At 36.6% G+C, this 16,887-nt stretch overlaps 1 protein-coding gene across 3 annotated transcripts in view; it reads right to left on the bottom strand.

The window, feature by feature from the left end:
- NALCN (sodium leak channel, non-selective) overlaps nt 1-16,887 on the bottom strand; it is a 263,458-nt gene that overhangs the window by 90,999 nt on the left and 155,572 nt on the right. For 2 of the 3 annotated variants that reach the window (XM_025045009.1, XM_006909384.3), the window contains exon 14: nt 12,356-12,430. The exons of the other annotated variant lie outside the window; for it this stretch is intronic. In XM_025045009.1, the coding sequence (XP_024900777.1) occupies nt 12,356-12,430 (75 nt within the window). The remainder of the gene's footprint in view (nt 1-12,355; nt 12,431-16,887) is intronic. 3 annotated transcript variants of the gene reach the window in all.

The raw sequence follows: 16,887 nt of genomic DNA, 5'->3' as shown, positions 1-16,887 counted from the left end.
TATATCCTCTTTTTTCTTTTAAAGCTCTCCCTTACTTTCTGGTTCCACAAAACACTTACGTTTCATCTTGTGTCTTCCTTGACTTAGCTCTAGAAGCAGCCATTTCTCCAAAGAGCATTGATTTGTTTTTTGAAGGAATAGTATTTAGAAATGAAAATCTTGGGCACTGGGCTTGCTCATTGTTACTGGGATGTCACTGCTTTTAGGATCACTCAGAGGAAACAGCTAGAAAGTATATGTATGTATAGGAACTCATGTAGACACATATATCTATATGTAGTACCTACCTATACATGTATGTATCTTGTAACCATAGAATCCTATCCATCCATGCAACTATCTACATCTAACAATATGTATCCATCTATGTACCTATATATCTCTGTAACTATGTATTATCTACATATCTATGTATCTATCTACATATCTGTGTATCTATGGATCTCTCTAGTTATCTATCTTAAAATAAAATAAAAAATAAACTGAGTTCATACTGATATGCCTACATTGATCTAGTGCCATAGGGTTTATTCTGGAATCTCTCTTTTGCTTATTTGTAAATTCTTTCTCTGACAGTAGTGTGAAATCTGGCTCTCATTGTCTATAGTAAATTTCCTTATTTGTTCTACCTTAGTATACAGATAACTAGTATCAGTGATGGTATTTACCATAAAATAAATATCTTACTTTAAATTAGAGGTATGGAAGACACATATTTTGTACTGGAATCTCCACATTGAAATCTTGAACCCCAGCTGTGCTATGCACCCTTAAATAATTCCTTTTTTAGGCAACAATCATGCATTTTCCAAGTATCATTCCTGAGAATGCTTGTCGCAGATTGTACAGTTATTCAATTTTGCATACTTCGATAAAAAGGGCTTATTAGATGCATTATGAAAATTCACATTAATCAACATATTTTATGCAAAACAACATGGAAATAGGGCTAACATCAAAAAAAAAATAACATGCATATACATTTCTCAGTTCCAAGAAATAATATAAGGCACTCCTTTGTTAATAGCAAGTAAAAAATATTCTATAGTCATATGGCTGTGTATGAGAATGCCAGACACTACTCTCCACTGTGCCTACCACTGAGTAAGTGCAGTGAGTGGAATATAAAGAAAGGTCAACAATAAAATCATTGACCCGGAAGTACAAGGAAGCAGAATTATGAATAAAGAAAAACTTGTCGCTGTTCTTAGATAAATTCCCTGACTTTTTGGCCACCTTTAGTTATTAAAAATCAGTCTAGTGCAATCCAGTCTCATATCTGATTTAAACCTCCCCCACACTCCTACCCCACTGAGCTACAAATGTGACATCTGGCCAACAACTGGGAAAGGGACATGGTCTCTTTCTTTCATTGTTCCACATCCCTTTCTTTGCACTTCGCTCCTCCAGAGTGGAGGCCAAGGTGGATAGTCAGAGCCAGAGGGATTGTCTTAGGAAGCCAGTCAAATTTCAGGGTGGCTCTCTTTGTGGTTTGGCCAGGATCTAGACCTGTTCAAAGCTGATGGCTTTCTCTAAGACTGACCAGCATTGTGAAGCAATCAGAGACATGAAATTCTGGCCTAAAAGGAGTGATGTTGACTAGCTGGACTAATCAGATTTTCTCTTGTTGGGTGTTTGAACTTGAGACAGAGAGAGCGTTAATTATTTGTAACAGAACCAAGTCAAAATTTACATAGACAAAAAGGCAGAGACAGATTATTTGTGGTACCTTAAGGGCCAAGCAGCAGTAATTATTAAATGGTGTTCTTTCTAAAGACACCTGTAATCTCTTTTCTTCCCACCCAATACAATCTCATCCAGATTTACAACTTCCAGTATTATGCAAATACAGAGAACTTTCCTAGGACTGAAGAATCAGAGCACAGGAACTTCTGTCTGGTTTGTTCACTGACTTATCCTATGTGCCTAGAACAGTGCTTGGCACCTAGTAGGCACTGGATAATTAAGAATTACACTGACTGTTAATTACATTGAGATGTTTATATCTCTAGCCAGCCAGACTTCATCTTTGAACTCTAGACCTATATGCAACCAATTATTATGCCTCTTTGGTCAGAGTCAAACTCAACATGCCCAGGACTGAGTGGATCATCTTTTCCCTCAAGTACAGTTCTATGCTAGTGTTTCTTAAATGGCATCATTATCCATCCAAGGAGACAAAGCTGAAACCAGGAGTCATCCTTGACTCTCTCGCTTATGTCCTTAAGTCCAAACTATCACCAAGTACCTACTGATTTTAATTCCCAAATAGCTCTTTAATTCCCTACTGCTTCCCATCTTAAAAGCCTTCAGTAGCTTCCTATTGCTCTTAGTTCGAAGGTAAAAAGTTCTTAACATGTTTTTCAAGGAGCTTCATTTTACTTTTCTAGGCTCACTTTACACTACTTTACTCTGGACTTTCTGGATTCTGGTTGTGCCAAATGCTTTTCCTTTTCTCTGGAATGCTCTCACCTCCCCTATCAACACCTTTATAAAAGTTCATTGCAGCTCAGCTTTCATAACTCAAGTGTTTTTCTTTCCTCATCTCTCTGATACCCATCTAGGACAGGGTTTTTTTTTGGTTTTGTTTTGTTTTGTTTTTATTAACTCTTCACTCAAATAGTGTTCTTTTTTGAAGAAAGTTCATATTAATTTGTAAATATTTATTAATTGGTTTATGTCCAACTCCTCCATTAGATCATTAGTTCCATGAGAGCATAGAACTTGTTTATTCTTGTCTCATCAGTGCCTGGCCAAATGTCTTGCACACGGTGGGTACTCAAAGATTTGAGGAATGAATGAATAAGCAGAGAGATAATAAGAAAGCTTTGGAAAGAATGGAAGGTATATAAAACTACAAGACAATGACTTTCTGTTGTTTTAAAACCAGCCAGATTTCATATTTTTGTTATAGCAACCTTAGGAAACTAATACCCTTACATAACCTTGTCAGAACAAAGAACAGATGGGCTGTGTGAAATTTGAGACCAAAAGGAGTCGAGACAGTGACAACACCTCCAATATATTCATTTTTCCTGTTTAGAGACACACGGGGTAAAACTAGCTACCACAACTCCTTATAACAAGTCTTAACACAGCTGAGAAAGTCTTTTTGCAATTCAATGACTGTAAGATGCTCCATAAAACTGAAAACCAATTGTCACGCTTTTTTTTTTTTTCAGAACCATAACAATGCAGTTTCCCATTGCCTGTAAAGAAAGGATCTAAAGAAAAAAAGCACTGTTTTAAAATTTTTGTTCTCTTGATTAAAGGAAGCAAAGTAAAATTGAGTTCCCACAGCTAAGCAGTGGGCTGAGGAGCAGGCATGCTGAGTTCAGGTAGAGCTGGAATGTGAGCATCTCGCCTGGGTTTGGGCACATTTTCCCTTCAAATCTCACTTTTAAAAAAAAAAAAATTAATTGAAGAGTTATTTTACAGAGTGCTGTGAAAAACTGTAATAAAAATAATTCTAAATTAGTACAATTATAGAATCACACAACTGACAACTTACCAATGTAAACGTGAACAGGCAGTCTTAGGCAAGGCATTTTATATTTGTTCCTAGCAAGAGAGACTTAACTTATTAAAAGTCCTGAGTGCCTGTGGATGAGGCATTGAACAAGGTTTCTGAAAACAATCCTCTAATAGTAATCTCGGTTGATCTAGTCATATATGAAATGAAATTTTACAAGGGCTTTAAAAATTGTTCTACCAAGAAATTCTCAAATTTATCGAATTTACTTTTATGAGACTTATTCGATTAAGGGCAAAAGAAAATGACTTCAACTGCTGAGAAAGCTGCTCTTGGTGGGTGAAAGCTGGTCTGGCCTTCTGAGAGTGCATCCACAGTCTCCATTGTGCTGCGTTCTCAGCTACCTTACTTCCCAGTGTCATAAAGAAATCATTTCTTCTTGAGGCCAGAAAACAAGGCTCTGGAGGTATGTTAGTTCCTATGGGCTGCTGTAACAAAGTACCAAGAAGCTGGTGGTTTAAAATAACAGAAGTTCATCTCACAGTTCTGGAGGCAAGAAATCCAAAATTAAGGTGTCTGTGGACGTATTCATCCTGGAAGTTCTGAAGGAGGGTCCGTTCAAGATTCTCTCCCAGCTACTGGTGACAGTTGGCATTCGTTGGTGTTCCTTAGCTTGTAGATACCTCACTCTGGATGAACTCTGTCTCCAATATCACATCCAGACTCTGTTTTTCCTGTGTGTCTGTCTGTCTTTTCTCTTCTTCGTATGAGGACACCAGTTATATTAGATTTGGGCTTACCTAATGGCCTCATCTTAACTTGATTTCTGTTCAAACATCCTATTTATAAATAAGGTCACATTCAGAGGCACTGGGAGTTAAGGCTTCAGTGTATATTTTTGAGAAACGTGATTCAGTCCACAACAGGAGGACATCAATTGTAACAGGTATCTCCTCGTTTTAACTACCTGGATCCCTGACAACTACCCAGTTAAGTCTAAAACTCCAGTCGACTGTTTCTCCTTTTTGATTGACTTCTAGATTTCTAGGTTGTTACTTTATGTTGATAATTGATATCCCTAAATTCTGAGCCTCTGTTGGCTTGAACCTTGATCTGAACAGTTCTCAGTCTTTGCCATGTCATCTCTTTAAACTGATCTGATAGCTGTTCCTGTCTTAATGTGATGCAATAATTTATTGTTTTAAAAAGTCTAATAATGAAGCAATTTCAGAAAAAGCAGACCAAATGCTATATAAGATGATCTTTTGAGATTTAAATTATGAAAATTATGGGTAATAATATGTAAATCGACAACAAAAGGTCACCTATGACTAAAAGATTAAGAGGGGGCTTCAAGTGAAGTAGGTTAACATTGAAGATTTTGAGTTAAATGTGAAGTCCCCCAACTTGCAGCCACTAATGACTTATAGCTTCTTCAGGGTATTGATTCTCTAGTGTCTGGGCAGCAGAGCACTCCTAGAGCAGCAGGATCAGGAATACTAGATATTTGATGGGTCCAGTTGCATAAACTCCCAGCTGTTGACCCCAGTATGTTGTACAACTATCATTCTCTATGCATACCACGATGGAAAAACAGGTTGAATAGCACTGTAGTAAACATATTTTTAAAAATAAGAATCAGTCAGTAACTAGGTGGTCTGTCTGGAGACTTAAGAGTATGAGGAGCCTGAGAGGTAAGGGTTGGCCATTTACCTTCACTTCTTTAGCTATCATTCGCTCCTCATCACTATCATTAGCCATCTCCTTATTGCTAATTTTTTTTTAATTAAAATTTTTTTTAAAAATTGTGGTCAAAAACACATAACACAAAAATTACCATCTTAATCATTTTTGAGTGTTTGGTAGTATTAAGTACATTCATATTTTTGTGCAAAATATCTCTAGAATTTATTTCATCTTGCAAAACTAAAACTCTATAGTCATTGAATATCTCTGCCTGTCCCCCCAAGCCCCAGTCGGTTTTCTGTTTTTGTGAATTTGACTGCTTTACATATCTCATATAAGTAGAATCATACAGTATTTGTCTTTTTGTCACCGGCTTATTTCACTTAGCATAATGTCTTAAAGGTTTATCTACGCTATAGCATGTCAGAATTTCTTCTTTTTTAAAGCTGAATAATATTCCACCGTATGTACATACCACATTTTCTTTCTTTATTCATCTGTCAATGGACATTTGTTTGGGCTGCTTCCACCTCTTGGCTATTATAAATAATGCCACAATAAACATGGGTTTGCAAATATGTCTTTTCTTTTCAATTCTTTTGGATATATATCCAGAAGTGGTATTGCTAGATCATACCTATTTTTAATTTAAGAAACTTTATACTGTTTTACATAGTGGCCGCAGCATTTTTTTTTTTTTTTGATGGTGGCCATTCTAATGGATATAAGCTGGTATCTCATTGTGGTTTCGATTTGCATTTCTCTAATTATTAGTGATGTTGAGTATCTTTTCATATGCTTGTTGCCCATTTTTATATCTTCTTTGGAGAAATGTGTATTCAAGTCCTTTGCCATTTTTTAAACTGGGTTATTTGTTTTCATTGTTGAGTTGTAGGAATTCTTTGTATACTCTGGCTATTAACTCCTTCACAGATACATGATTTATAAATATTTCCTACCATTCCATAAATTGCCTTTTCACTCTGTTAATATTTCCTTTGGTGCACAAAAGTTTTTAAGTTTTCTGTAGCCCTACTTGTCTATTTTGCTTTTGTTGCCTGTACTTGTGCTGTCATATCTAAGAAATCACTGCCAATTCCAATGCCATGAAGATTTCCATAATGTTTTCTTCAGGGATTTTTAGTTTTAGATCTTATATTAATGTCTTTAATCCATTTTTAGTTAATTTTTGTATATGGTGTAAGGTAAGGGTCCAACTTCATTCTTTTGCATATGGACATCTAGTTTTCCCCACGTCATTTGCTGAAGACACTGTCCTTTCCACTTTATGTAGTTTTGACACCTTAGTCAAAGATTGTTTGACCTTATATGCCAGGGTTTCTTTTTGGAGTCTCTGTTTTATTGATCTGTAGGTTTGTCTTTATATTGGCATGATGCCATTTTGATTTCTGTATCTTTGTAATATGTTTTGAGATCAAGAAGGGTGAGGCTTTGTAATTTTTAGGATTGTTTTGGCTGCTTGGGGTTCCTTGAGATTCCATATGCATTTTAGAATTTTTTTTCTATAACTGCAAAAAATACATAGGGATTTTGACAGGAATTACATTGGGGAGTTAGTATGAACATTTTAATAATATAAAGTCTTCTAATCTATAAACACAGGATGTCTTTTCATTTATTTGTGTCTCCTTGTGATTTGTTTCATCCATGTTTTACAGTTTTCAGTGTAGAAGTCTTTTACCTCCTTGTTTAAGTTTATTCCTAAGTATTTTATTCTTTCTGATGCTATTGTAAATAGGATTGTTTTCTATGGTGACAATCTTTGACCTCTCTGAAGTCTTTGAGACTGTTGAACACAGCCTCTTTCTTGAAACACTTTTACCTTTTGGATTTGATGACAAACACATTCTAGACTTTCCTCCTACCTCTTGGGCTATGACATCTCTGTATTTCAGGCTCTTCCTCACTGACTTACATGATTCCTTTGCTGTTACTCAGGGAACCATTCTTCCCTTTGTAAAGTCATGATTTCTAAGGGCTTAAATTATCATCTGCATGTTGAGTTTTGCTCTTCTTCAACATCTGTATCAGCTTGATATTTCACCAAAACTTTAAACCTTACATTTTTACCTATAGACATCATCTCACAGATAGCCCCCAGGCATCTATCTTATGGAAAATAAGACCAACTCTCATTTCTCAAATTAAAATAAACAAACAAACTCACATTTCTTCATTCTCCTGTACTCTGTCATGGCGCACGTAGGGCCAATGTATAAATCTGGGTAACATCTTTGTCTCCTGCCTTTTCTCAACTCCTACATGCAATCAGTTGCCCAATCCTGTCCTATTTTCTCTCCTCTGTAATTCACCACTTCTTTATGATCCCTCATCTCTATTTCCTTTAGTTGAGGTTGTGCTCATTGTCTGCCTCAGAAACTAGTCACCCTAACTTCAGCCTAGGTACCCTTTAGTTCATTTTATACACTGAAGCTAGAATGTAAGGGAGATTATGCCACTCTTTGTCTTAAATACTCTCAGCATAATATCTAAATGCTTAGTGTTGCTCACACCATTTCATCCGCTGGTGCCTGATTATCTTTCACCATTTTCACCCTTATTCTATATTTGAGCCACAGTGAACTTCCAGTGGCCTCTTAAAAAAACACTGTGCTTTTTCTCACCTAAAGAAAAAGCTCATTGTTCCCTTGGTCTTAATTACCCTTCCTCATGCCACCTTCTTCCAACACCCTTCTCTTGGCTAGGCATTACTTGACCTTCAGATTTCAGTCTTTACTGCCTTGAAAAAATATCTCTTATTTCATAGTTGATGTTTGATTTGTCTCCTATGTGTTCCCCAAACCTCTTGGAGTATCTGTTTACTTGTCATTTTCTCTCCCCAGCTCACAAGCTACTTGAAGGCATGAATAATGTCTTGGTTATCATTATGTCCCTTGCCCTTGGCACAATATCTGAAGCACAGTAGATGAGTACTCAGACCCCAAGGTTACAGAATGGGTCGTAACACTCCAACTATAAAAGGGATACCTCAGACAAACTTAGCCTGATGACATTACATATTTGAGTCATGCAACTCTCTTCTTGCACACCTCACACTGATTCCTAGCTTTCCAAGCTATTTTCTGATTATAATTTGGCCTCCATTCTATACCCGCAGAGAGGGAATATGTTGATTCATAAATGTAAGCATCTCATCCAATCTATTTTCTAAACATATGTCTCATAATGAATAAATGAAATGGTTCACTGATTAGGCAGTGTGGCATCTTTTGGTGAGGACACTGATTTAGAGTCAGAAAGCTCATGTTATCTCAACTTAGGCACTTACAAATTCTGTGAATTTGGGAAAGAAGTTTACTCTTCTGAATATTAGTTTCTGTGTCTTTAATATTCAGGGTTAAATTCAACAATTTAACATGAAGTGCCCTGTATAAAGTAGTTTGCAATAGGTAACGTTTATTATTATAGCAGTTGCATCACTCTCTTTTATGTTACATTAGTCTGAGTTCACTCATGGGAGATCGAGAAAATACTGAGAATAATGTAGGGTATACTCAGATCAGGAGATGGCAACCAGTGCTTAGTTGAATGGTACACTCTGGCAACACCCTATCTCCTTGCTATTGCCCTAAATCTGGAATGATTTCAATATAAGAGACAAGACAGAGATAAAAATTAAAGTTCCCAGGTAAGGCTAACGAGAGACATTAACCTGCAGCTGAAATTTTGAAAAGTAATATAAGATTTTTATGGTTTTTGTTAAAGAAATCATAGTAAGAGAGAGAAGCTTCTTTACATACCTCTCCCCACCCACTCCCATATGCAGTGGACATCATCAAAGGCCAAACAGTATCAATTTTGAACCAGGAATCAAATGAGACTTGATACAGAGTTGGGGAACAGTTTTAATTTCAGAGCTTTGAATTTAATCTAAACGGTCTATCTATACTTCCCTTTTCAATGATTCTTTCCCTGAGGCTTCTTTGTGGGTTTTTTCCCCTCATAGTTTAATGAATTTTATATCACTTAAAAGAAAACCCTTTATATCTGTCTTGCACTGAATTTAGAAAAATCATTAAAGCTGCAAGAATTCTCTTCATTCTCAAAGTCTGCAAAACTCCACCTACATTCTCCAGTGTTATTCTTACACTACTGAGTGTCAAGGTCACTGTCTCTTCCTACTGTTCAGAGAATAGTATTAAGAGTTTTTTTTAGCTTCTATACAAAATGATTTGGTTTCCCAATAGCCAAATTACACATTCACCAAGAATTTAATTTTTAATCAACTTTCTGATCTTATGTAGAAAACCTCTCTCTGTCTCTGTCTCTGTCTCTCTCTTTCTCTCTCCAGGTCCCTTATTGGGTTTTGGGGATGCAAAAAAGTGAAGCGTGGTCTCCATTTAATTAGATATGGGGTCATGTAATGCCCTTTCGGTTTTTTGTAATGGTAAAAAAGGCTACTGGCTCCATAGTTTCTCTTGAAAAGTCCTAGAGGTCAGTAGTCCCTGGTTGGAAACCACTGTCTTAAAGGGCAAGGAGGTGACTTCAGGAAAGAATGGGAAAAATGTATATAGCATCATGTTTCTACTTGAGGAGAATGCAATTCCATGATTCCACCAACAACTGATCATGTAGACTATACCTTCCCTCAGGGAACTTCTCCCTGGTGTCCTTTGACACTTAGCCATATGACTTTATCACTGTCCTGACTCTGAATTAGGTCACATTCCTCCCATTTTGTCACTGTATTACAGTCATAATCTGTGCTCTTTCTCTTAATATCATATCATAAATGTTTTACTTCATTTATTTCTTTTCTTCCATTCCAATTCTTTCACTGTATCTTTTAGCTTTCTACCACGATCTATTTTGTCCATCTTCAAGGTCATATTTCCTCTCCCAAGTGTGAGAACTGACTTTCTAATATCTCTGTTTAATGTTTCATATTTAACTTCTCCACTTTAGAGGTAACTCACACTGGTTTCTACTACTCTTGAAAAATGTCTATGAATCAACATTTATATTTTAACACTATTGTTTTTTACCACAGTTACAATAAAATAGATTAAAAGCCTCTAGAGGCCTGGCTAAAATGTTAATATGCTGCAGGCATATTATGTCTATGTCCAAGGAGGATCATTGCTCTAGAAGGTCACTAAGAGAGGAGGTGCCTTGGGCAACATTTGCCATTATGTGGAGTAAATAGTAAGCATTTTAGCTCTGACTGTCTGTAAAAGTGGCAACTCAAGTGGCTCTAATTAGATCATCTGCTTTTCAAGGGGGAAACAAAGACCTACTTTGAATAGTTTTAATGATTGGGTTGCATAACTCACCTCTGTTCCTCAGACAACTGCCCCTCGTTTTAACAGTTATTTTGTGAATATAATGTCTCTGTCACCTAAAATATTATTTATAAGAGAGTAATGTGAGTAAGCATGCCCATAAGGCTTTTCTCCTGTTTGGCATTTATATACCTTTAGCTAAACTCAATATAGTGGAGGTTAAGAGTCTGGGCTTTTGATACAAATTATTCAAATCCTAACTCTGCCACTTATTAGCTGTGTGACCTTAGGCAAGTTACTTAACTTCTCTGTGCCTTGCTTTCCTTATCTGTAAGATGAATATATTAGTACACCTCCATGACATGGTTGTTGGGATAATTAAATAAGTTAAAATACAAAGCACCCAGCATTGAGTGAGTGCTCAACAAATGTTACTGTAATGTAGCTATAAGAACCTATAGACTTATTGGTGGAAAGGGTAAAAGATTAAAAAAAAGCTTGAAGTGAACAAAGCTTTGGAATACATAGGGCTTTCTGTACTTCAACTATTAAGAAAATCAAGTCCTTTTTTTCACATTTCCCCCATACTATTCGGAATCTGGGAATAGGAAAAGTGGAGTATACCCATTTAAATCTTTAATGGGCTGGGCCTGCACATGGAAAACTAAACAAATATTTCAGGTAACATTTTAACGGGTGGCTTGAAAGAACCTGTAAAAGACAGTCTAAAGTTTCAAGTATCTACAACATTATGTGGATGTGTGTTGAAAGTGCATGCATGCGTGTGTGTGTGTGTGTGTGTGTGTCTGTGTATGTGTGTGTGTGTATTCTTGAAGTTATGTAAATGAGCCCTACCTCAAAGGCCAAGATCAAAGGAAATAAGGAATACCAGGAATATAAAAGAATGACATAATTGCTAAAAACTAATGAAAACACAAAATAGTCTTATACAAAAATGGAAAAAAGTGAACCCAGAACATTTTAGCTTGCTATAATGATGTTTGGTTCACAGCAATTTCATGAGGTTCAAGTATGAAATAAATAAATGAATTTAATAGAAATGTAGTTTTAGTCCAATAATGGCAAAAAAATTTTAAAGAGTATTAATAAAAAGGAATTTGCTGATTATTTGTCTCCTAGAATTCCAGATAAGATTTGTTTCAGAGCCTTGGTTCTCTTTGTTAAGTTCCCAGTATTTCTTGCAGTGTTGGGGAGGTTGATCCAAGAATATCTTAACCAGTGTCCTTGTTTCCCACCAACTCTACCTCTCGAAAAGTAGATACTCTTTGATAGAGCCAAATATTCAAGCCAAGTATCCTCCATGTAACAGAAACTATGAAAATGGTTGATCATATCTGTAATCTTTCTGTCATCAGTAAACAACCTTCTCACATTTTCATTTTCATTTTTTTTGGATACAATTATCATCACCATAACATCCAATCTGCTTTTGTACATATCCGGGCACTCAGTTGACCATTTATTCTACTCCATTTCTTATAATCACCATGGGAAACCAGACTAAATTATCTTTTAGTATCTAGAGGTCAGGCAAATTGATGTTTAATATTTTTATGATGATGATCGAGAGTATTACATATAATTATGCAAAATGGCAAGCTGGCCCAGAGGCATTTCATTTCCAGACAACCTTCATTTAATGGCAGAAGGAGAATAGTCTCCCATTCCAATTTATTACACTATGTCAATCTTACCTTTACTCATAATAATAGTATAAAAATATTTCTAGGATAATTATGGTGTGATAGAATATTTCCTTTGTAATAATAGATAAAAGTTAAACAAAAAAATATTTTGCCAACTTAACTGCCCTAATTTATTAAAAATCTATCTTTTTACTTTGAAGCTTGAACTGCTTTATTATTATTACCTGTAAGCATATCTTTTAAAGAATCCCCCATACATTACTTACTTGTTTAAGCTTCTTTAGATCTTCATCAAGTTCTAAGTTGTCCAAAATAACAGCAACAAACAAACTCAGGAGGATCTATAAAATGGTTAAATAACAATGAAAAAAACCCACATGCTGTAAGTATCAAAATATTATATATAGATATAAAATATCTACCTAAAATATACAGCATATAGAATGCATTTAGTGAAAAATAAACATGTAGTTGTGAATCACTGTACAGGTATTTTAAGATACTTATCACAAATACATTGAAGGAAATGCATATGTTAACTGAAATAAACAACAAAATGTTAATTCGCTTATGAAGCCAATTTAAAATAGAAATTAACAAAGTTTTTTTATAACTCAGTGATCCCACTTCTGAAACCATATCCAAAGAAAATAATCTGAAGTACTGATAGAAAGTTCTATATACAAAAGTGCTTGATAGTTATTTGTAATAATGAAATATTGGAACTAATATCTAACCTTATATAAATAGTTAATACAGTTATAGAGAGCTCTATACTAAAATTCATTCAGCCATCAAAAATTCTCATTGTGATAGCTAGTCTTTTGGAAGTTCCTCTGGTGTTCACACTTTTGTGAGTCCCTGGTCTTCACACTCTTGTGAGTCCCCTGCCATGATGACTATGGCTAGACTGAGTAACCAACAGGTTACAAAAATGATCGTGTGTGACTTAAGAGGTTAGATGATAAGAGGCATTGTGGCTTTCAACATGCTCTCTCTTGGACCACCAACTCTGGTGAAGCCAGGTGCCATGTCATGAAGACGCTCAAGGGGCCCTATGGAGAAGCCCATGTAGTAATGAACTGAGGCCTCCTGCCAACAGCTATGTGAGTGACTCATCTTATAAATGGATCCTCCAACCCCAGTAAAGCCTTCAAGGGACTGCAGCCCCAGCCAACATCTTGGCTGGAAACTCATCAGACCCTCTGAATTAGAAACACCAGCTAAACCGGTCCCAGATTCCTGACTCATAGAAACCGCATGAGATAATAAATACTTATTGTAGTGTAAGCTCTTAAGTTGCTCATAATTTGTTATATAGCAATAGATAACTAATGCACTCATGAATTTTAATTAGTATTGAGAAAATGCTTACATTACAATATTAAATAAGAGTATGTGTGGTAGAAGTGCAACCATGTACAAAAAGGAATAACAGAGATAGAAGGTTCTTTAGAAATGTTAATGGTGTTTGCCTTTGTGAAAAATGGATTTTTCCATTTTCTTTGTGTTTTACCATATTTCTCAAATTAAAAAAAAAAAGGCATATGCTTCTTTTGGAATGCATAAATAAGGTAAAAGAAAGAAAACAATAAAAATGTAGAATTTAAGAATATTTTAATTTCTAGTCTCTTTTCAACTTTGAATTCTCAAAATTCCACATGCATTTGATAATATTTTTCATTCCTAATTTGTTCTTTTTTTCAAATTCTCTTTTAACAAATTATATCCATTCATTAGTATTAGTTAAACAAGAAGGTAAGAAAGTTGAGGCAATTTAGTTATGACTTTTAAGTACCAGAGAGATTATTATGCAGAAGTTAATGGCCAGCTCTTTCCCAAGTTTAACGAGTGTATAATAAGGGAGAAAAAAAAGCCTCCAAATATTAAATTTTACAGGCTATGCTTGGTTTGGAACAAGTGCCAGTACCCTTCCTTTTTATAGCCATGTCCTTTGGGATCCTACCAGAACTTAAAGATGATACAGATTTTTACTGATGTCACCATGTCTGCCACACCATGGGCATCTAGGCACAATATACTTAGGCTTGCTCTAAACCAGACATTCTAAACAGAACATTTTCTAGTTCACTCCAAGTTTAGTTCCCTTCCTGTGACTTTGATGTTGATCGTGATGTTATCATCAAAAGTAACATCAGAGGAGTCGTCAACCTACCCTGGCAACCTTACCCCTGGTTCAGAGATGTCTATGCGAAGGTCTCCTCTGTGAATAGGAGCCGAATCACACCACTTCTACCACTCACAGGCACTTGAACGGGTGCTGCTCTGTCCTAATTTAACTACTTTTTCTATCTTCTCAGTAAAAGGACAAACAAACAAAAAAAAATCTAAAAAATAAATTAATAATGTTCTTTGATGAAAAAAGGGGAAACAACTCTTCTCCTCCTTTTTCTTAGAGTATTTCCTTAGAAAACTTGTCCTTTAAAATTCTTCCTCTGTCCCTTTGAGATTTATATACATCTTTTTGAAAGCTCTAAATAAGCCTCATCTGTTTTACAACCCAGAAATAGCATCCTGTCTCCCCTTTTCCATGGGAGGTAGGAGTATAACTTAGCCACCTGGCTCCACGTTGCAAAACTACCTACTTGTCATGGAAATATGAGTTTTATTTTTCCTTTAGATAAAGGCAATTAGCTACCACAGATGGTCACCCCAATTACCAGGTGAATTTAGGGGAAATTATATTCAGCAAATGGTGCTGTTGAGTCTTTTTACTTGAGGAAGAGTTGTTTTCATCTTGAGAACATGGATGGAATGTGGGGATGTGCTTTCTGTCTCTGCGATCTCTTAGTGGGTTACCCATGATGCCCGCTGCAGTCTGGCTTAGTGCTTATTCGAGAGTAAAATCATTTTCTTTCTTGTCTACCTTGGTGGAGAGGTTTTCCGAGTTGGCAGGAGATTTTTTAAATTATTTTCCCAATACCAGACAGATGTCAGGTTACTTAAGGACAGTGAGGTTAGATTATTCGATTAAATTCGACAAGCAGTTGATTGGACTCCACTGATGTGGCAGACACTGCCTGGTCAGGAACATAAACACAATATTTCACTCACCACCATGAAGTTCACTATCGAAATAAGAGGATGTAAGTTGGCCACCTGGTAGAAAAGAGTACTGTGGTTTCTCAGCCCTCGGTTAGCCAATCACTCAGCCCTCGGTTAGCCAATCACAGGCTCTGCCAATCACAGGCTACGTGGCAACCACTAGCCCCCTGTGAGTTTTAGTGCCCTCATTTGTAAAATATAATAACAATAGCTCAAGACACTGCAGCTACCATATTTTTCAATTAACCCTTCCCCAACAACACTAGTGTATGGTGTAGCCTATTTGAAACTATAAAGACATAAACTTAGGTATGGAAAACTAAAACAATTTTCTCGACCTTCCTACAAACTTAATCTAGTCCATAAAGCCCTCATTTGTATTGATGCCTAAAAACTGAATCTTGCTTTACCAATCCAATTTAGTCAGTTATGTTTGAATAGTTCTTTTTTTCTTTTTAGGTTTGGTTTAAAGTCAAGGATGTGATTGTCATTGATATCTCGTCCACTATGGCTATGTGACTGGTCCTCTGTCACCCATCAGGAGTAGTGATGGCCCTTTTTGAGGTGCTCAGGGCTTTCTTCCTGCTCAATTAGCCACCACCTCAGTTCTTGCAACACCTGCTAAAATCTGATTCTCAGTGACACCTTCTGTGTTAGTTTCCTCAGGCTGCCGTAACAAATTGACAAGCTTAGTGGCTTAAAACAACAGAAATGTATTCTATGACAGTTCTAGAGGCCAGAAGTCCCAAATCAAGCTCCCTCCTAAGTTTCCAGGATCCTTTCTTGCCTCTTCCAGCTTCTAGTGGCTCCAGGTTTCCTTGGCTTGTGGTGGCATCACTCCAATCTCTGTGTCTGTCTTTACCTTCACATAGCCTTCTCTTTCTCCCTGTCTTGTCCTTATTGATCTCTTAGAGGAATACTTTTTTACGGCCCACGTGGATTTAGGTCCCACTTGGATAATCCAGGATGATCTCGTCTCAAGATCCTTAATTCAACTACATCCGCAAAGACCCTTTTTCCAAATAAGGTCACAATCACAAGTTGTGGAGTTAGGATGTGGACACATCTTTTTGTCTCTCTACTCCATCTGGTCTCCAGCTTGGGTTGTTGTTCCTCTAGTAGTGTTGTTCCTACACACTGGCTCGCAACTCCCTGGGAAGTTTGGAAATTCTATCATTCCAGGTAAGAAGTACGGGAGACTTGTTCTTGGAGGATCTTTTAGGCTCTCTCTCTACTAAAACCTTTCAGGCAGCTCCCCAACTCTGTTCAGGCTGCCTCCTTGTATGTGTGGGTAACCCAGCAAGGCTATCTCCCCCTCAAGTTCAGACAAGAAGTGAGTACAAGACAAATCTTGAATGTCAAAACACACCCACGTTGGTATCAATACTGCTGCTGCCACTGCTTGTGGCACACCACCCTTACACCAAAACACACTTTGCCTCCCTGCTTCTCTCCAGAGCTTTTTGCCTCTTTCATGCTCTACCAGCCCAGAAAATGTTGCTTTCTCTCAGAAATTTTTTTTTGAATGTTAAAATAAAATTGGAGTGAGGGTTTGGAGGGGGGCTGCACAAGTGTGAAGACAGACAACCAGAAACTAAACCCAGTCAGAGTATCACACACTTAGTTCTGTACCATCTAAGCATTTAGATATCTGACAGTTGATCTGGGCGCATGGGTCTGTGTTCATCTTTTGATTGTGAGAGACTGAGTCTAACCATGTGCTACCAAGCTA

Source organism: Pteropus alecto, unplaced genomic scaffold (genome assembly GCF_000325575.1).
Source record: "Pteropus alecto unplaced genomic scaffold, ASM32557v1 scaffold13, whole genome shotgun sequence".
Taxonomy (NCBI): domain Eukaryota; kingdom Metazoa; phylum Chordata; class Mammalia; order Chiroptera; family Pteropodidae; genus Pteropus; species Pteropus alecto.
This window is presented reverse-complemented; position numbering and strand designations above follow the sequence as displayed.